At 53.1% G+C, this 21,167-nt stretch overlaps 1 protein-coding gene across 14 annotated transcripts in view; it reads right to left on the minus strand.

Moving 5' to 3' along the window:
• Window positions 1–3,903: 3,903 nt before the first annotated feature.
• Window positions 3,904–21,167, minus strand: part of AMBRA1 (autophagy and beclin 1 regulator 1) — a 178,689-nt gene continuing 161,425 nt past the window's right edge. For all 14 annotated transcript variants that reach the window (XM_061201683.1, XM_061201676.1, XM_061201684.1 and 11 more), the window contains 4 exons: window positions 20,063–20,202; window positions 13,294–13,386; window positions 11,820–12,013; window positions 3,904–4,560 (listed from right to left, as the gene is read on the minus strand). In XM_061201683.1, the coding sequence (XP_061057666.1) occupies window positions 4,076–4,560; window positions 11,820–12,013; window positions 13,294–13,386; window positions 20,063–20,202 (912 nt within the window). In that variant the 3' untranslated portion in view covers window positions 3,904–4,075. The remainder of the gene's footprint in view (window positions 4,561–11,819; window positions 12,014–13,293; window positions 13,387–20,062; window positions 20,203–21,167) is intronic.

The following is a 21,167-nucleotide window of genomic DNA, read 5'->3' on the forward strand; positions in this document are numbered from 1 at the left end:
GTATTGGCTACCGGGCAGCCACAGAAGAGGGGCGCCGTCGGGGCCTGGGAAGGAGCTGGGGAGAGAAGCCAGGCAACGGTCCCCAGGGAGAGAGGAGCCGGCTCATCGCACACAACCCCGCCCGCCCCCCATTCCTGCCGCCCTGTTCCCTGCTCCCGCGCTCCAAGCCGGGGAGTGGGTGCGCACCCTTTCTCCAGCCCCGAGAAAGGACACGCCGCTCATCCAGTCGCGGCCTGGAGGGCAGGTTCACCGATGCCTGTGCGGGAAAGCCGAGTGCCCAAGGTCACCTGGAGCGGAGCCCGGAACGAGACCCCAGAGGGCGAGCTGCTGGTCTCTTGAAGTGTCCGGGAACCGCGCGGGCTGGAGCCTTGGGACTTGGGGCCTTGCCTGCACCGGGCAGGAGGGTCCACTTGGGCGCTCGCCGGACTGAGAGCCGGGAGGCTTCAGCACCTCGGAGAGCTCCACCTCGGCCCTGACCTTGGCGGCTCTGCTCCGCCTGCCCAGGCTCCAGCGTTTCTGCCTCCCTCTGAGACGGCCCTTCCTCGGGCCGGCCAAGGTCCGACTCGCTCCCACAACGCCCGGGCCTGTCACCCCAAACTCTCTGAGCGCAAACACCCGATTAACCTTAAGACGGATGGGTTCTTCTCTTGGAAAAACAACTCAAGTCCCGCCCCTCCTCCACCCTCCCCCAAGGGTTGGGCGGGGGGCTGTGTGTGCGGGGGAGGTGGAGGCCGCACCAGTGAAGGAGGCAGCAGGAGCTGCCAGAGAAGGGGCGGGAACTCAGGCAAGAGGCAGCCCTTTGGGGCTCTTGGTGTGGAGCCCTCTGTGCTGAACAATGAGGCAGAGGTCGGGTCCTAACGCTCCCCAAGGCGACGGCTGGAGTTGGCAGTCGGCTACAGTGAGAAGCCATGGTCCTTTACATGAACGATCTGGTCTCCCATGATTCTCATAACCAAAGTATGAAAAAGCCCTATTGTTCTTGCTCCCACTTCACAGATGAGGAAACAGGCTTGGTTGGTTCATATGACAGTTAGATGACAGTCTGCACTCACTGGTTTCCCTTTTTCACATCCCTCCTAGGGTCCAGGAGAGGGTGGTCCTCCTAGGAGGGTGAAAGTGTGTGTGTGCACACGCACACAGGCTGGGAGAAGGCCAGACACTTATAACTGTCAGATGGGGAAACAAGCAAGCCCACTGGAGGCCACAGAAACTTATCAATAGAAAAGTCTCCAACCACTGCCTTGAATTCTTCCAGAAGCTGTCAGGCACACCTGCTCCAGTTTCTCCAAAATCCCTACTATGGTGTAGGGCATTTGGCCTCCCCCAATCCCAGAACGTGGAGAGCTGAGACAGGAACAAGGGGACCTGGTTTAGTCTGTACTCTCTACTTTTGATCCAACTGGGTCCATAGACATCTTGGGTCCACAGAAGTGCTCTGAACCTATTTCCTCATCTCCAAGTGGGATTGCTGAGCTCTGCCCCGCTGGCCCCATAACCTCATCATGATATGCAAGGGGGTCCATGAAGGCCCTACTGGGGAGGCTCTACCCACACAGCAAGGGCTTTCTAAGGAAAGAGGTTGGTGTGGGGACGGAATGTGTTGACAGGGGCCTCCGTACAGGTAGGGGCTGGGTTCATCCTTGGCCAGTAAGGACAGAGGCAAGGCCAGGCAGGACTGAATTTAGATCACTTCATCCACAAAGCCTCCTCATACCCCCTTTTCCAAAGTAACAGAATACATCAGGGTCCCATCTGGGTTCAAACCCTGGCTCCACCATTTAGTTGTGTGGTCTGGGTGTACCAGTACCCACCTCAGAGGGTTTTTGGTGCTAAGGACTGAGAGATAATAAACACTGAATCCTTGGCACACGGTTTACACTCAACAAATTCATAGTCCCCACTCTTGGACCACGTAATTCTTTCTCCCACTGGGGGGAGTATGTGGGTGGAGGGCAGGCATTGCAGCGGGCGCCCTTCTCTTTCCATCCTTTAATGCGTAGCTCAAATCTCATCTCTTCAAGGAGGCTTTTTCTTACAGAGTTGGAAATAACTTTAAGAGGTTGTAGAGTACAAGCCCTGCCTCCTAGAGGGAGAAAATGAAGCAAGAGAAAAGGCAAGTGGCCTGCCCAAGGTCTCACAGTTAGCTGATGTGTCTTAGTCCAGAGTGTGCTGTGATATAATAGTTTTCCAAAAAATTCTAGTGTTCCTCACCACGTAACTCTTCACACTGTTTTGTATTATTTGCTTGCCCATTTGATCTTTTGGTTTCGCCTCTGCTGGGGCAGAACCTATACTTCTGTATGCCCCATAGTGTCTGGGACAGAATTGAGCACACAAAAGTACTGAAGTACTTGTTGCTGGCAAAAAGCCCTGGGGTGGCTCTGATTTCCCTGTATACCTCTGTGAGAGCAGGGTCAAACATCCTTCTTCCGCTTTCTAACTGACTTAAAACTAAGTGGCCAAGGCCCATGACTACAGCACGCCCCTCAGCCGCTGTCCAGACACAAAGTAAAGGGAAACCTGAGCAGCCAGCAAATGGCATCTTTGGGGGATGCCTGTAGATAAGGCCAAGCTCCCTGCTGGCCAACCCAGACACCCATTATGGGTGCTTTCCCAGGACTGCAGGGGAGCCAGCTTTCTGGCCAGTTACATCTTCACTCCAGGCCCATCATCCTGGGTAGGAAGCAATCACGACGAGCAACCTTCCATCATTCTTACCTACCCACCTGTTACTGTGAAGGTTGCTCCAGTCCTTAGCAGGCCCCTGGGAAGCAGGAGGTAGAGGCACACAGACGCAGCATGAAGCAGAGGTGGCAGCCCTTACCTGAGTGGCTTCTGCTGAGGCATCACGGGGCTCCCCACCTAGGAGGATAGCAGCACCAGAAACAGTGCCTGGGAGAACCAGGGCGGCTCAGTTCAATGTCTTCCCCCGGCCCCCCATCACTAGCCCCCCCCAACCCCCATGGAAACAAACAGAGAGGAGACTGGTGAGGGGCATGTCATCATTTTAATGATGTAGATCTTTGGTGTTTCCCTCATTAGCAGTCAGACTATCCCCTCTCCTCCCACCACAATGTTTCTATGATGAGTTACAAACAGAAAAGAAATCACATTTTCATACTAAAAACAAAATAATCAGAGCCTTGATTTCTCCACTAGAAACTACATGTACAGTTCAAGATTCCACATGCAACACCTTAAATCACAGACCAAGACCTCACATTCTGACCTGGAGTCTCATCCCCTCCCCCAGCCTTGGGCTGGCTTTGGCCTAGGCTCAGCTAATACTGACACCCACAGGTGCTGCTCTGAGGGCCTTGGGGGGTGGTGGGGAAGGAGGAGCTTGGTGGACAAGCGCTGGGGGCTGGCCAGCCTACACCCCCCACTCCTGAGCGAGGACCTGCCCACCGTCCCTTGACTCCATCCTGTCTCAGGCAAGCAGGATGCCCCATTCACTCCATGGTTGTTCCCCACCAGTAAGTGCAGGAAGTCCCTGTCCTCAGGAATCTGGAGGCCTGGCCTGACCCCCGACTGTGGTCTCTGTGGGGTAAGATGATCAAGAGAGGCTGAAGCTCTGGAAGGCTCAGAGATGGAGCTGGTTTCTGGGGGCCAGGCCGCTCCTCCTGCACTAGGACTCCTAGTGGCTCTGCCTGCACAACAGGTGAACAGGGAGAAGCCGGCCCACTGGCCACCGTCCAGGATGGTTTGGCCCAGATCTGGAAGACTATTCACCCTTCTGAGGGCTCTCTGCCTGGGGCTGAGTCCCTTGAGCCTTGTTTCCAGGAGAAAGGGGGGTTCATGGCAGGGATACCCACTTCCTCCTCCATTCACACTGAGCGCAGCAGTCTGTGGCTCCCTTGGGCTCCAGATCCTGGAAGGTTCGAGTCCCCGGAGGCAAGCCTTGCCCCTTTGACTGCCTCACACTGGCTGACTCGGACTCCCTCTCGACCCCCCACCCTCTCGCTCCTGTTCCCTGACACAGCCCGCGGCTCTTCTGCGTGTACAGTTCCCAGTCAGCTGTGAGGTCCGGTTTCTGCTCAGCGGTTTGAGGGGAGGCACCAGTGCACACATGTCTCTACCTGTTCCGTGGCTCCCCACTGGGGCCCGCAGCCTCCCCCAGGCTGCTGCCCCCGCCATCGGGAAGGTGGTTGTTATTGGTGAGGTCACAGTGCAGGGCTGGTCCCTCAGCGCTGGGAAGGGGGACGGGGGAGGAGGCGGGCAGGGCTGCCTGGGGTGGGTCCCGCGCAGGGGTACCAGGCCGGTCCCAGGAGGCTGTCCGGGGGCTCAGGCCTCGCTCTGCCAGCTGTCCAGCTTCCGGGAGCAGTCCCCGAGAGGTGGAGGGCTGGGGCGAGGGGGTGCGCGCGACCCCAGGCTCGGTGCCCGTCTGGGAGCTGCGGTGAATACGGTGGCTGACGATGATGTTGTTGCCGAAACCACCCATGGAGGCCATGGTGGTGCTCTGCTCCCGCTGCACCACGGCTGTCATGCCCCCTTCCGCCATCAGCCGCTGGATCCTGCTGAGAGCGTCTTCCCCGCTGGCACCGTACTCCGAGCCCTCACCTGGAAGGCACAAAGCAGAAGGGAGGGAATTAACTGCTGGCCTGGGCCTCTGAGTCAGGCAGGCCACCGCTAGTAGGAACTGGGGGATTCTAGCTAAAAGCAGAAACAAGAAGAGGGCCAATACCTCACTTCAAGAATCAGTCAGGCGACAGACGAATGGATAAAGATGTGGCACATGTATACAATGGAATATTACTCAGCCATAAAAAAGAACGAAACTGAGCTATTTGTAATGAGGTGGATGGACCTAGAGTCTGTCATACAGAGTGAAGTCAGAAAGAGAAAAACAAATACTGTATGCTAACGCACCATATATGAAATCTAAAAAAATGGTACTGATGAACCTAGTGGCAGGGCAGGAATAAAGATGCAGATGTAGAGACCAGACTTGAGGACACGGGTAGGGGAAGGGTAAGCTGGGACGAAGTGAGAGAGTGGCATGGACTTATATACACTACCAAATGTAAAATAGATAGCTAGTGGGAAGCTGCTACGTAGCACAGGGAGATCAGCTCGATGCTTTGTGATGACCTAGAGGGGTGGGATAGGGAGGGTGGGAGGGAGGCTCAAGAGGGAGGGGGTATGGGGATATATGTATACCATATAGCTGATTCATTTTGTTGAACAGCAGAAACTAACACAGCATTGTAAAGCAATTATACTCCAATAAAGATATTAAAAAAAAAAACAAAAGAATAAGTCAGGGACTTGAAAACTAGATAAGACTCCCCAAACAATCGTAATTCGTACTTCTGTTTTACAGGTGGTGAAACAGGCCTAGGTGGCCGAGGCTGCTCAGCTGGTTAACAGGCAGGGCTGGACCAGAAGCTGGGAGTCTGGTTTTAACCCTCTGGACACCACAGGCAGACTGGTCATGCATCTAAGGCAGGCAGCCCAGACAGCTGGCTGTGTCTGCTCCTCCCTGTCTCGGGTAACCTGGTAGACCTGGCCCTGGAACAGGGTACACTGCCTGGTCTTTGGAAAGCGAGGGCACCGTACGGGGTGTGGCTAGAAGGCAAACGGTCTGCTCCGCTCCGTTTCAAAGCTGTGCTCTCTCTTCATTGTTGTTCTGTTTGTCACTTCCTAAAAGCACATGAGGAAGATGACTTTTAACTGTTCCCTAAAAGGCATTCTGTCTTCTCCTCTTGTCCCACTTTACCCACCAACTTTCCCAAGTTATTTCCCACATACTGTTCTCCCGGGGCTGGATGCCTGATACCCTCATTTTTCACTAGAGGCAGCCAACTGCCCCAGCCTGAGGCTTCAGTCTGCACCTCTAGGAAGAGAGAAGGTTCTGCTCTTTCCCCAAAAGCCTGAGTATTCCCTTGTCTGTGAGCAGACGAGGCTTTGGCTCAGACCTTAGTTCTGCCACTCACTAGCTGTGTGACCTAGAATAAGTCCCTTGCCACCCACATTCCTGTTTTCTTTTATCTTTTTTTGGCTGCGTCGGGTCTTAGTTGCAGCATGCAGGATCTTCGTTGAGGCACGCGGGATCTTTCGTGGCAGTGTGCAGGCTTCTCTAGTTGTGGTGCACGGGCTTCTCTGTAGTTGTGGCATGCGGGTTTTCTCTCTCTAGTTGTGGCGTGCAGGCTCCAGGTCACGTGGGCTCTGTAGTTGTGGCACGCGGGCTCTCTTGTTGAGGCACGCGAGCTCAGTAGTTGTGCCATGCGGGCTTAGTTGCCCCATGGCATGTGGGATATCTCAGTTCTCCGACCAGGGATCGAACCCATGTCCCCCTGCAATGGAAGGCGGATTCTTCACCACTGGACCACCAGGGAAGTACCCCTCAATTTTCTGACTTGCAAAAGAGGGATGTAACATCCAGCCTGCATGGTGCCGGGCAGAGGGAATGAGATAATGCCCGTTACGCACCTGACACACAGCGGGTGCTCAGTCAATGGTGGCTGTTGTGAATAACCTGGATTCTGCAGGAAGAACCCCACCCTGAGGGACCTTCCTCCAGCCTGTGTTCAGCCCCCACTGGGCAGACATGCAGTCCAAGCCTGTGGGCAACTATGATCAAGGCTCCCAGGCTGCCAGGGCTGCTCTACCAAACTATGTACGTATTTTTTTCCTTTGGCTACCCGTTGGCCACTTTGGGATTTTGCAGTTTGGGCAGCTTTGATGGTGAGTTTTGAACTTTTTTGGGGGTACTTGTTGCCAACAGCTATCTTTGCAAGACTTTCTTTGCTCCCACACTGTCCAGTGCCTTCTCCCTGCTCACCTTGTCAGAGCTGGATTTCCAGGCAGCCAGTTTTGCAGCTTAGCTGCATCGAAGTCCCGTTAGATCTCTCCCTCCTTGCGAGTGCTTGGCAGGCGTGTGCTGGTAGTTCTTCCTCCGGGTCTCAGTGAGACAGTTTGTCCCAGCACTGAGTAGGGACTCCGCCTGGGCTTTCACTTATGTCCAGCTTGCTTTTCTCCAGATTTTCTAGTAAATTCTACCCTCCCACCTCCAACCCCTCAAGGCAAGCTGCCCTGACGTGCTTCCCCCTCAGACAGCTCAGTGCCAACTCCCAGGGCAGAAGGAAAGAGAACCTGAAGGGCTCTCAGAGTACTTCTCTCAAGGGAAAAGCTGTTCAGCAGTGGGTAGGGGTAAGAGGAAAGGTCAACCTAGGGCTTTGGTGCCAGCACAGCTTCTACCCTGTGAGCCAAAAGGGCTACCTGGAGAGGGCCCATGGGGACCTCCCTGTGCTCACTGCCACCGCCACAGTTTTCCAAGAACGCTATGCACTGAGGGCCTCCCCAGCCCGGCCTGGGGTATGCAGTAGGCTGGGCCACGGCCTGCTGGCATTGGAGCTCAGTGGGCTGGGCTCTGTGCCCGGCGAACTATCAGCTCTTTTCCTGTAGATCACTTCGAGGGGCAGGACAGGTCTGCCTTGGGGCCTTAGGGGAGCTGTCACAGCTAGGTCCTAGCCCTGTTGCTGGCACTCGGGTCTGGGCCCTCCTGTCCTTTCCCACTGTGCCAGTGGCTCCGGGCCTGGCCACCTCTCACCACAACTATGGCTGTCTTTTCTAAATGGTCTTCTTGCTTCTCTCTCTCCTTTCCACCCAGCATCCACGCTGCTGCTATTACCATTCTAATTCAGCTCTGATCCACTGAGTTCTGGTTAAGTCCATACTCTGTTCAAAACCCAGCAGCCCCAAGAGTCCTCAAGTAGTTAAGGCTCTCACCGTGACATTTAAGGGCCCTCACTGGTCAGGTCCTAGCTGTTTCCCTGACCATCCCCCTTCCTGAATCCAGAGACTCAGCGCTGCTGTGTGCCCAGCACCCCTGCCTGCACACACTGTGGGTGCTCTACCTGCCACGCACCTGCCCATTTCCCCATGTCCGAAGTCCACTTGTTTTCAAGGGCCAACACAAGTACCACCTCCCTCACCCTGCCTTCCGTGGTCCCCAGCTGGGAGTGGCTGCTCCTGCTCTGAGCCCCACAGAGACCCACACCTCTCTGCGTCAGAGTTCTCTCCCTCTGGGCTCTAAGTTCCTGACTAAGAACTCTAAGTCTTAGGCTTAGAGTCTAAGGGCTCTTAGTCTCAGACTAAGTTTTATTCATCTTTGGGCTTGCACTTGGTGTCTACCTGTCAAATGTGTGGATGAATAAAGGGCTCCCAGGCTGCCTACAGGCATTCCAGACTTAAGGTGGCTTCTGAAAACTGGTCACATGTTACCCTTCTGCTATGGGGACACAGTTATATGTCTGTTTCCTTTCTGGACTTATTTTTGAGGGTAGAGACATGGCTTCATCTCGGAATCAGATTCCCTCTGCAATACCTGTGGATTCATGGTGCCTAATACAATACTAGACATAAAGTAAGTACTCACAAAAGATGGGATAGAAGAGTTTAAAATGTACACACAAACGATTTCCTCAGGGCTGGGTGTAGGTAGCTTCAGCCTAGACAGCTGTGAGCTGTGCTTCTCTCTTGGGAACTCTAAGTCAAGGCTGCGAGCCAAGGTAGGCAGCCAGCACATTCTTCAAGAGGAAAACACACTGGGGCCTGAGAGAAGTGGCAGCCATGGTCAGGGATCCAAGCTATTAGCTCCAGGAGCAGTGGCGGCCACAGGGGTTAATTCTGCTGTCTCCTTCCCTGTAGCAAAAGCATTTCTTTTTGTCTCTGAAAAACGGTAAACTGATTTAGTGTTGACACGAGATCATTTCGTTGGCAAGTTCTAAGGTACGTTCTGGATGCAGAGGCCAGAGTGGGATCAGGAACTTCCCATAATGCCCAATTCTGGGGGTTTCACTGCCCAGAAGAGGGAAGCCAGATTGCATCAGAGGAGGAGCTGCCCTTCCTGACCTCAGGGGGCACCCTTTCCTTCCCTTTTCACATTTGCTTTTCCCTGGCTCAGCTGGTCTGTCATCTCCACCAGACAACAAAAAGGTCCCGGCAACCCTTCTCAGTGGTCAGAGGCAGAGCCATGGGCTCCCCAAATAGTGCAGCACAGCCAAGCTCAGGGGCAGGGCCTTGCCTCTGCTCAATTCATTCATTCCACACACTTCTTGAGTGCCCACTGTGTGCCAAGCAGGCACTGTATCAGAGCTGGGAGCAAACAGTGAGCCCAGGGAATGCCTCCCCTCCCTTTCTGAGTGACAGGGTAGGGAAGCTTTAAAGCTGGACAAGTAAAAAAGCCAACGCCTGCAAATTCCCCCTGTGGAGGGCTCCTCCGGGAAGTCCTAGACAGAACTGAATAGATTTTAATAAAATTCTTATAGAACATGAAAATGAGGAGCAGCCTGGGACCCTTCAGTGCTAACCAATGGGAAAGGGCTAGGGGAGGGGCAGGCCACAGAATGGTAATCACCACAAGTGGAGCTGGTTGCCCACAGTAATAGACTGGGCCCTGGTGTGTGGAGGGATGCAGAAGGGGGTATCCCCCCACCAGCCCCACCTTCTAGCTAAGCCCAGAAGAAGAGTTAACCAACTTGATGAGCGGTTTCCTCTAGTAGTTTTGCCAACTGGGAGACAGAAGGCAGGCGCGCGTGTGTGTGTGTGTGTGTAGCTGCTGTGCCTGCCTGCTACATGGGGAAAGCGGACCAGGAAGGAAGTCTGAGCCCAAGAAGACTCTTGATTCCTGGTCCGCCTACCAGAGCGGCAGTAGTGGATGGTGGTCAGTGGGGTAAGCACCTCAGAACAACGCTCCTGGCCCCAGGAGAGAGAAGGCTGGCCAGTCACACCCATTGGTCAATGCCCCACACATCTTCTCCCCATACTTCTTTCTAGGTGTGGGGCTTTCTGAAAGGGACTATGATGCTGTCCCTTTCAGAGCTGGAGGTCCAGAGCTCCAGGCAAAGTTCACCACGCCAGACAGATGCAGTGAGCCATCTTGAACTACCCTGCCAAGGCTCCCGTTCTAGAGAACAGCCTTTTCAACTGCTGCCTCTGCTGAAGAGTGCCTCTGGTCTCTGAAGGGCTCGCCCTCCACCACCTGTTCTACTTTGTAGGGAGGAGACTGGGAGAGAATCAGGTTCTGGTCTCAAACTAGAAAACAGAACCTCCCTCCTCCTGCCAGCCCATCATCCCCATCCCGAAACAGGAAGAAAGGAACTTATAATTGACTGGAGGTCAGAAATAAGCTGATGCTAATCAAGAAATATCAGAGGCTTCTTTGGGAGGTGAAAACACCGGTGGATGCTCTTCTTCTCAAGTGGGGAGCCCCTGCTGCACTTCACTTTCAGGCTGAAGGCCTCACTTCTGACCCAGATCCCTGTAATCTGCCCTTCCTGCTCATCCAGCCTCAGTCTCAACACACGCTGGCAGGCCACGAACAAGAGCCCACTAGTGAGTGGTCCTCAGTGCAGACTGCAATGTTTTTGAACTTGGTGCCCTTGCAGCTGCTGTCCCCTCCGCCAGGAATGCCTGCCCCCTGCCCCCATCCCACTGTGCCTGACATTTTCCTACTTATCCTTGAAGACTCAGCTCAGGGTCACCTCCTCCAGAAGTCTTCCCCGAGCCCCACAGTTGGGAGCTGACCCCCCCTCCTCTGTGGCCCCGAGGTCCTTATCATGTGAAGCAATTATCTGCTGGGTGCCTGCCTCCCTCTCTAGACTTCCAGTTCCTTGGGGAAGGACCAAGGCCTATTTGTCTTTGCAACCCCAGTGGCTGATGCATGGAAGACAGTCAGTGAACGGCCACGAGATCGCGGCAGAGGGGCCGCCTCAGACAAGGATTTCCGCCTGGGGCTGGCTGGAGGAGCTCCAGCTCTCTCCTCTTCAGTGAGGCTCGGAGCTGTGTTGGGCTGCTGCAGCCGCTACCTCTACACCAAGGGGTTTCTACCCAACAGATGCAGGAGGTGGCCTGGGCCACAGACCAAGAAGGGACTTAACTGTAAAAAATGTCAGTTCATGGCAGCAACAGGGACAGTGCGCTGCTGGGGGGCTGCAGTTTGGAAAGCTGTTCCCTGGAGGTGACACAGGCAGATTAGTTACTCCTTGCCCGATGCACACTTGTCCTCTCTTCTCATGGTCTCTCTTGAGCAAATGGCTTAACACGGACCTAGGAAATGTGGGTCTGTTTGGAGGCTGCCTTGTCTGGAGCCTGGAGCAGCCAGGGGCTGGGGTAGGCGGTAAGGACAGTGACTGAGCGAGAACAGCCTATTTAACACAGCTGCCAACACACTCCAAAGGGGCTCGAGCGTTACCGCTGGGAAGTGCTAATTGGTTCTTAGCAGTGTGAGGCCAGCGCAGAGCCAGGGCGGAGCTGGCTGAGCCACACCTGCAATAGGTGAGAGGAAGGGGCTGACTGCGCCGCCAGGCTGCAGCCAAAATGGCCATGAAGCACGGGTGTGTGAGGGCCTCACCTGTGGCAGTCCCGACTCTGCCAGGCTGGCGGCGGGGGAAGACAAGCTACCCTGTGGGGTGGCCCCGGAAGCCCGAGGCCTGGGGTGCGTGTCTCTGGAACGAGAGCTCACAGCAGGGAGTCTTCTCTATCTAGGTGACTCTCTGTGCTCTCTCTCTGGAAGAACACCCTGGGTCCTCCAAGTTTTAGAGGATAAGGAGGTCAGGGTCCTTGGTGGGGCTGAACAAAGCTGTGAGAGCAGCTCGGCTTGCCGGAGCAGTGACCCAGATCAGGGGAATGACCTTCCTGCCCGAGGAGGCGCCACCACGTGAGGGGCACTCACCCTGACGGCAGCGGTGCTCGCCCTGCACCAGCTGTCCGTGTGGACGGGCCGGGAGCCTCAGGGAGGGGTGAGAATGGTCCCAGCCCCCACCCCATGCCACTCTCCCGGTCTCATTTCCCCTCTAGCGTTACGCGGCTCCTACCTTCACCAGGACCCGAAGCTGCTCTCCCCGGCTCCTGGATCTCCCTCTCTGTCTGTGTTTCGGCATTCTGCAGCTGAAGGGCCAGAGTCTGGGTGCCCTGAGATGTCACTGAGGTGGTGGGGTTCCGGGGCTGCAGCCCAATTGCATTCATCAGGCCCATGTCTCTGTCTGTCCTCCATGTGGCTCTGCTGGTGCTACGGAGAGAAAGGCAGACCGGAGTCAGGCAGGGCTGGGGACAGCACACCACACAGAGCTCCGCCTGCTCCATGCCAATCCCCAGGGCACAGCCTGGACCAGGGCCTGCAGGCTGAGAGGCCCACTCCTGCGGCTGCCTCCCGATGGCGGTGAACTCGCCTGTGTCCTTTCTCCTCCAGATCAGTCCACACCCTGGGACAATGAAAGGAGGCGGCAGAACCGTCCAGTTTTGCAAACCCAGCTGGTCCAGTCACTCAAACAACGAGGGCCTTTCTGGGGAGGTAGAGATGGCTGATCTTAAAAGACGCTTCCTTAGATTCAGGAAGCCACTAGCTGAGCTCCACGGGACAAAGGGTGAGCAGCGGGAGAGGGCCCTTTCTCTCTTTAGCTTTTCCTTCCTTCTAACTATATGCTGACAAGATTCCAGTTTAAATTCTTGGAACTTCCACTGAATGTCCACTTTGGAGGAAAAGCACCGGGACTCCTGTGAGGCTGTTCTGGGGTCCTCCTTCGGGGCCTTCTGAAAAATAGACCCTTAAAAGCAGGGAGCGCCAGCTGCCAATGAGTAAGGCCCAGGCCCCAAGCTATACGCCCCCTTCCTTGGGCATTTCCTAGGCACTGACCCTCAGGACAGCTCGAGTTGGCAGCAGAGGGAGCCCAGGACTTTCAAGACAGTCACCAACCACTCCTATTTGTAGCTGCTTCTGGGGATTACTCCTCCAGCTGTGCCCTGTACTTCCTCTAGGAAGCAGTGATTGCTTTGGCTTTATCATCGACCCAGGACTTTTTCTCAAAATGTTCCAATCTTCGTTAATGAACTGAGTGATGAGAGGATCAGCACCAGGTTCCTACTCTCTCACTGGCCCCTGGGGAGGGTCTGTCCCTGGGCTGAAGCTCTGGGCAGCTTGGACCCTGAGGCCTGGGTCATGTGGGAGACTGCCCACGAGCAATTTCCTAGGGAGGGCATCCCTCTCCAGTGTCCGCTCCTCTCTCCTCACTGCAGCTTGCCCAGATACCACGCCAGGATGAGAGGGCTAGACAGTGTCCTAGCTGGTCTTAAATCAAGGCTCTGAGGGCAGAAGTTCTGTTCTCTTTCTTAGGCATGAAACACTCTTCTCGAACGAAATCACGTGCAAAAGCTCAACGCATGAAGCAGATCAAAGAGGAGCTGCTCTGGCTGAGCACGGGCAGCTACAGAGCCCGGAGCACAGTCTGAGCGCGCTGCTCCAGAGCCCACTGGTTGCAGAGGGAGGGCGGGCCTCCTCTTTCACAAACTCACCCAGGCCTCTCACTGCTTCGGCTGCTGGAGTGAACAGTGAAGACAGTCTCATTCAGCTGGTCCCAGTAGTACTCAACACCAGAGTTTAAGGCCCTGAAAATCAGTTGGGAAGGAGAAAAGGTGGAAGGCATTAGATAGGGAATGGCCAGAACCCCTTGCAATTCCCTCCTTCGTCTCTCCTGGGGCTGGGCTGAGGCCAGGACCAAAGATATTCCTGCATCAGGATGCTCAGTGTAGAGCAGACCAGACGAATCTCCAACAGCCCCAAAGCCTGGAGTGGTGGCTTTAGCCTCTTCCATCCCCCAGAGCCTAACTGGCTCCTCTTTGGGGCTAAGGAAGAGCTAAAAAATAGCCATGCCAGTCATAGGCAGTGAGTTCTGCGTGTTCTTCAGACATATGAGAAAGGAGCTAAGATGGCCCTGGAGACACCGGGTGCCACGGACAGCCCTGTCTGAAGGGCGTGCTTAGTGCTCAGAAACAGAGAGTGCAGGCTCTCACCACTGGGTCTTCCCTACAGCCATGGGGCCAGGAGAAAGGAAAATGAGGGCACCTTGACATTCTTACTTTGCCTGGAGCTCAGAAGTCTAAGCAGGAAAAAGCTCCCGCGGAGCCAGAGAGGCCCACATCTCTTTCTATTCTGGCCCTAGAGGCTCCTTTGCCAGGTAGAGGCTGGACAAGCAACTGGGAGAGCTGAAGATGACCCGGGAGGGCTCACAAACTTCTCCTGGGGGAGGGAGGAGAGAAACTCCAGCAGCGATGGGCTGGAATGCTGACAGCAGAGAGAAGAGCTTCTATCCATCAAGTTCTCTGGGCTGCCAACCTTTTCCTGGTTCCTTCTTTCCCTGCAATGGAATATCAAGCAGTTTCTTCCAACCTCACGCACGCAGGCGAAACTGCCAGAAGGGAAGCAGTGGCCTCTTATCTTTCTATACTGATGTGCCACCTCAGGCAGCAAGCCTGGCTGCCAGTGGTGGGTCCCAAAATGCAAGACAGCTACCTAGCACCAATCACATGGTTGAGGGTGGGGTGCTGCTGATGGTGGTGAAGGAAGAGGGATAAGAGTTGGGAAAGAGGTGTCTTTGAGCCCTTTGATGAGAACTCCAGTGTCTATGTAGAGATTGTAGGAGATACTCAAAAAAGCTAGCTCTGCTCCTAAGAGGGACAGGGCATGCACATGTGCTTGAAGAGCTCTGCTATAGACTGAATCCCCCCCAAATTCACATGTTGAAACCCTACCCCTAAAGTGACTGTATCTGGAGATAGGGTCTTTAGAAGGTAATTAAGGTTAAATGAAGTCATAAGACTGGGACCCTAACCCAAAAGGACTCTGGCCTTATAAGGAGAGAGATCTTATTCTCTTTCTCCATCATGTGAGGACACAGTGAGAAGGTGGCTGTCTGCAAGCCAGGAAAGGAGTCCTCACCAGAACTCAATCATGCCAGCACCTGATCTCAGACTTCTAGCTTCCAGATGGTAGAAAATAAATTTCTGGTGATTAAGCCACCCCGTCTTGAGCTGACTAAGAAAAGCTCCAACGGAAGCCAGCTTTTTAACCTAGAGGCTGAGGTCACCTTCCTTTAACGACAGAACTTCTTCAATAAAGAGCAAACAAATGAAAGTCAGTGGGTTGTGAGGATCAGCCAGGAAAAGATGAGTTGTGGGGGGGGGGCGGTGGTGACGTAAGGTGATTCCTTCCTAAATGTGAGGATTGGATAGGGCAGGGGCCTGATGGGGCCTGCATGGTGAGCGACTGCATGTCAGGAGGCTGTGCTACCTCAGGTGAAAGGAAATGGGCCTAGGCACTGGGACCCCAAATCCATCACTAGAGGGGCACTAAGATTCTGGGGATTAGGCTTTACCTGTGGGAAAGAGCCACAGCCAAACAAAAGTACTCTTCCTCTCCCTGCTCTGGACTAAACCCCTCCCAGCTCCTCTTAGAGGGCAGATTTGGTGTGATCTTCAGACGAGCCCTCTGAAAGAACATCAATAAAGAATTAAAGTTCAGGGTAACAACACCTGCGGTCAGGTGGCTGCCTCTCACGGCAGCCCGGGGGCCAGGACTGAGGTCAGCACCCTGAGCCCGGACACCTCAACCCGAATCTCCGCCACTCCCATAGCCGCACAGGAGGTGGCGGGCCATGTTTCCTGGATCTCAGTGAGCTGCTGTTTCTCCTCGAGACCACAGGGAGCTGAGTCACCAGATACTCAGCTATTTTTGTGAGGGTTGTCTGAGAACAACAGGGCACTGGAGAGCAAAGGTGAGAGAAGATCTTACGTGACGGAAGAGGCAAATGACCAGAAACAAAAGCAGAGACCCCCAGAAAACAAAGCCACCACTGCAATTTTTGATGAGCAAATCATGGCTGCATGAGGCACCACATGAAGCCAGCTGCCAGGGAGCCTCTGATTTACAAACTTGTCAAGATTTATTGACAGGTGGCAATACCACATGGGTCCCCGCCAAATCCTTCGTCTGTAATTCCTGCTACCCAGGGCTGGTTAGTGACAACAAACTGCTCACACCAAACCTATACCAAACCATGTACTGCGTGACCAGGCACCTTTCTTCCCATCCCAGAGAAAAGGCCACCTGAAGGCACACTCTCTGAGCTGCGACTGCCAGCATGACACTGATGGCCAAAGAGTCCCTCAAACACTTTCCATCTGGCAGCATGCGCCATCAGCTCCAGGCTATGAACCCTGGCCATTTACTGAGGATATCAACTGCCAAACAGAACAGGAGTGATGGAGGCTATCAACATGCTGCTCCATTCTTGCCCCCCGACCCCAATCCTCTCTGCTCCCCACCAAGAGGTCCAATTCCAGCCATGATTTGTTCTACCTTCTATGGTCAGACCAGCTTGACTACGACAAGCTCATGGATTTGGCTGAAATTCCAGGCACTGCACCAAGGAACAGAGTTGAAGATACCCTCTCTGGCTACTGAAACTCTAAGTGTTCAATATTCAGTGTTGCTTATTTCCATCTGTAAGCTAAAGAACAGTCCCAACCATCTCCTTCCTCCTTGGACCTTAGGGAGGATGAATGAGTCACCACTGTTTGCTCTAGGTTCTTCCTCGAAGCTAGACAAACACACAGAGGGATGAAGAAGAATGGGAAGGCCAGTCAGGGTCAGCCTTCCTGGCTTCCTTCAACAGCCTCTGTGAGCTGTGCTTCTGGGCTTGGTTCAGTGACTCCTCACAGCTGGGACTCTTGGGGCTCCCTGAACACAGCTAAGAGCCAGCCTGGCTTCCTCGGTGGTGAAAATGCTCTCACACAGAACTGCCCTCGGCAGTGATAGCGCCGAGTCCTAACCTCTGGACCGCCAGGGAATTCCCCCCAGCCTACTTTTCTTCTGACATGAGCCTCTGAATTCTGTCTTCTGAGCTGACTCTCAGAGGTCTTCCCAGCACCTCCCCACCCCGTCGTTTGTAGGGCTGATCTATGAAGACGGAAGTGAGCAAGCAGCCCCTCACATCAATCTGGCACTTCATACCCACCCTGGTTACTGGTGGGGGGACTGGCTGGGCTGGCGGACAGCCAGAGGCACAGGAGCAGCTTGGGAGGGGTGGTGGGTCGGGGAGCAAAGCAAAGGAGAAAGGAGCATCTCACTGCTGGGAGGGGGTGGGGACCAGGCTATCAGCCACTGAAATGGCTCTGTATATGGGTGGAAGGGCCAGTGGTCCATCTCCTCACCGGTCCTAAGAATTTCTGTGCCTGGAGAGATGGAGTGTTTCCTTAGGCTTTTTTCTACTGTCAAGTGGGGTTTTAATACCTTCAAGAGATGCCCAAGGAGCTTGTTACCTCTGTCTTTGTGCTTGGAGAGAGTGCCAAGGCTAAGACAATGGAGGAGAAATCAAGAACAGGATTGAAAGCACAAAATGTGGTACAGCTGCCTGTGCCTGAGACAAAGGCAGACAACCACCTGTTTTGGAGGGAGGGCTGTAATCTTGGCCCAGCTGGCTGGCTGGCTGGCTCATGTGCCCTTGGGAATGGGTGTGCCAGGGAGCTGCATCACGCGGGGCCAGGCAGCAGGCAACAACCCTGCGCTTCTACTTCCCTATTTATTTGTTCTCCTCGTTCTAGGCCGGAGATCACTCAGAGACTGTTAAAAAAGATGTACATGTTCTCACTTATCCTCTCTCATTTCCCACTGCATCAATCACCTGACCCACTTAAATGCCTCAACATGATCTAGAGCTGCATTCTTCACCTGAGGTCTTAAAAGAGTTACAAAATTATATGTGTGTTCTTGCGGTATATTCTTCTGTGGAAGAGAGTATGTTGCTTTCGTCGGAATTCTAAAGGGGTTTTTGATTGAAAAAAGGTTAAGAATCAGCTACAGGAAAGAGCTCTGGATCGGAAAATTAGGAAGGCTCATTTTGTCACTGATCTGCTGGGAGACCTCGGGTGAGTCTTAACTTACCTGAATATTGTTCATAGTACTTCCTGCCTAAAGTACAGAAATGAAGGTGACTGAGAACTGGAGAAGCTTTGGACAACTTGGGACAAAGTCATGTCCATCTTAATTTTATCTGGTACCCTTAAATACTGGCCCTAAGGTATGGGGCATTTACCCACACGACTTAAGAAATCAGAAGAAACAGCAACACCAAAAAGGCAGGCTCAACTAGCTCTCTCTGAGTCCAACACAACTTGGTCTGTGATGGGGTGCTGTTCGCTGTGCCAAACATTAGTGCTATCTTGTCATGGAAGAGACTTGAGCTGCTGGGTGGGTAAGAGAACTCCCCAGGCAGCTCAAGATGGCTCCAGCTTGCTGAGACGGTGGATGCTGAAGATGACATATGGGGAGAAAAGAGAGGCCAAAGCCAGCTTCATGTCTGGCTGAGATGTCTGTGACTCACACCAAGTATGTAGGCTGGGGTTGCAGACATAAAAGCCTCGTGGGGCCACGACAAATTGGGAGCAGAGACACTGCCTCTGTTAAGAGCAGATCGCTTTTGCAAGAGAAGGGGCTGGGAGTCTGGTTGGGACAAAGGTTAGTAGCTGGAGCCAGGGACAAGACAACAATGCTAAGGAAGGCTGTCTTGGAGAAACAGGGAAAGAAAGGCCTGTAACTACAGTGTTGGTAAGAGTGAAATTATAATCCAGAATTCTTTTCCAGTTTTGGGAAAGATGCCTATTAGAGTCCTCTTATGAATTTCTAAGAAAAGAGGAAGAGGTAAGATAATGTGCTTTGGGGAAAAAGAAATCGTTCAGGGAAGACTGATCCTGGGACTATGGACAGGCTGGGGGGAGGGCAGAAACGGACAGATCCAGTTGTGAAAGAGGCAGGCTGTGTTCTGGAGAGGCACCGGGAGCTAGTGAAAGGGGCTCTGTGGACACTGAGTCTGAGGAGAGTGTGGCTGGCAGAACCAAGCAGTCTCCCAGCTCCAAGAGCAGCCTGACTAGGTCCGGCTGAGATAGCAGCTTCCCTTTGGAAGGGGCTCCAAAAATTCTAGGTGGAATAAAAGAGCTGTCATCAGAACCAGGTTTTCTTTCTCCTGGGCCACCGACCTAGCTCAGCTGACAAGGGCTCAATCACCAGTCACCTACCAGGCCACAAGAACTGACCCAAATACACACTTTAGGAAAAATCACCAAGGGCCCTATCAAAAGGCAACGTGGACACTCCCAGTAGCCAGAGACCCTACCAGACCAGCCACACCGTGCGTGTTCTGTGATCTGCAGGCTACCCTTGGAGAAGACTGCACCAAGTGAAGGACAACATTAGGACGGCCTGGAGGCAGAAGTGGCATTTAGTCGGCTAGAACCCCGCAGTAGCCCACGCAGCAATCAGCCTGATCTGCACTGAAGTACAGAGTTTCACTCTCCCCACCTGGCTGGGTCTGGAAATTGATGACAGACCTGGCTGATTCCCAGGGTCTTGAGTGAAAGGATGCCTGAACAGACCTCTCTCCTCCAAAAAGCCAGAGGAAGGGGAGAAGCAGGTGTCATCAGGACTTAAGACAAAGATGCTTTGGTTCCCTGTCGCCTCCTACCCCCTACTTCAATCAAGACCAGTTAATTATCATTTTTATTCTAAACTAAGCTTTTCAATCTGCCTTCACTATTATGAGCCAGAACCCCAAGCAGAAAGGAAAACAGGCAGGACACAGACAGAGCCAGGCTGTCAGAGATCCGTAGCTTGACAAATTAGGGCTTTAACAATATTCTATTTCCAATTTTGTTTCTTAAGTTAATGTCTATGGCATTTACACAAACCTGAGACCACCTGTTGAATTTTTCAAAAAGGGTTTAGAAAAGAATCTTTGATATCTATGCTTTTGCCTGCAGGGAAACTTTACTATCACTAGGAAACCAGAGAATGAGGGAAAACAAAGAAAAAAAAAATACTGCCTTAGATTTAAAAACACATAATAACTATACCAGTCTTTTGAAGATTTTTGGAATGGAGAGCTAACCTTACCATCCCCTAGGTGAAAAGGACACTTTAAGGAGTGACACCGAGAACGAGTCAGGCTCTAGCAGGATTCGAATTTCCCATCTAGAAGACCCCACCTCGGCGGGGGTGGTGGTGGTGGTGGTGTGATGGATTGGGACATTGGGATTGACATATATACACTAATATGTATAAAATGGATAACTAATAAGAATCTGCTGTATAAAAAAATAAATAAATAAAATTCAAAAAAAACAAAAAGACCCCACCTCACTGGCCAGATTCACAGGTGAATGCTGATGACCCCAGTCCTCAGCCTGGATGACCCCCCGAGTCCCCACCCCGCCAGCCCCTTGAGCCACTCACTCTGGTCGGCAGATCACCAGGTCTCCTTTGTTGGTACCATAGGCCAGGCCGAGCCCTGGCTCGGGCAGCCACCGGGCAGAATTGATGCTGACATGTCTCCGCTGGTCCGCAGGCATGGGATAAAGGACGTTGAAAACTCTCTGGGGTGAGGGAAAAAGAGGGAAGAAAAGAGAATGGGAGGAGAAACGGTCTGTTACCAAGAATAACAAAATCCAAGGGGAACAAAGTCCCTCCTATAGCCTAAAGCAAGTTAACCACAGGGAAGAAAAGAGATGGCTGGACTGGGAATGGGATGACTCTTAAAATATATCTGAGAACTGGGGGAAGCACAGGGGAGGGTGGGACCCTCTTACTTCAGGTGAGGGCTAAGGACTGTCAGGAAATACCAGGGGCATATACTTGGACCCTTCTGCATGAAGCTTCGCTATGCTCTCCTCACAGCCTTTAACATTTCTCACTTCATCACTTTTAAGGTAACCCCCTGGAAAGCCCCATGCAGAGCCTAGCACACCAGGAAGGACTGCCCCAAACTTTCCCCTGACCAGACAAACCAGTGAGAGCCAAGCTCCACTGGTAGTCCTGTTACCATGGAAACCACAGCACTCTCACTGCAATGGGGAACTGAAGGTGATAGGGGGGCGGGAGGGGGTGATAACATCAAAGAACATTCTTAATTCATCTAATTAAAAGCAATGTTAAAACTGCTATTGTTAAGGAAACCTAAAAGGTGCAATAAGATGTAGGAAGCAGGGCAGAAGGGAATCTTGAACACACAGGTATATGATTTCTTTCTAGCTTATATAAATCACCATTAAACAGATCAGCTCCATTTTTCAAAGGGAGTCTCCTTTCATTAGTCTACATCTTTCCAAAGCTACTATTTTCTTAGGGGGCAGCTTAGCTTGTCTCAGGTTGGGCTGAAGGTGATATCTGGCTACTGATCTACACAATGTTCCAGAATCGACTTTAGTCAGAGACAGGGGCAGGGCAGTGGAAGAATGAAGGGCATAATTTAAGAGTTAGAAAGATCTGGGTTTGAGTCCTGGCGTCACTGCGTAACAACTTCTCTGGATCTCAGTTTAAAGAGACAGCACCAACACTCAAA

Source organism: Eubalaena glacialis, chromosome 10 (assembly GCF_028564815.1).
Source record: "Eubalaena glacialis isolate mEubGla1 chromosome 10, mEubGla1.1.hap2.+ XY, whole genome shotgun sequence".
NCBI lineage: Eukaryota > Metazoa > Chordata > Mammalia > Artiodactyla > Balaenidae > Eubalaena > Eubalaena glacialis.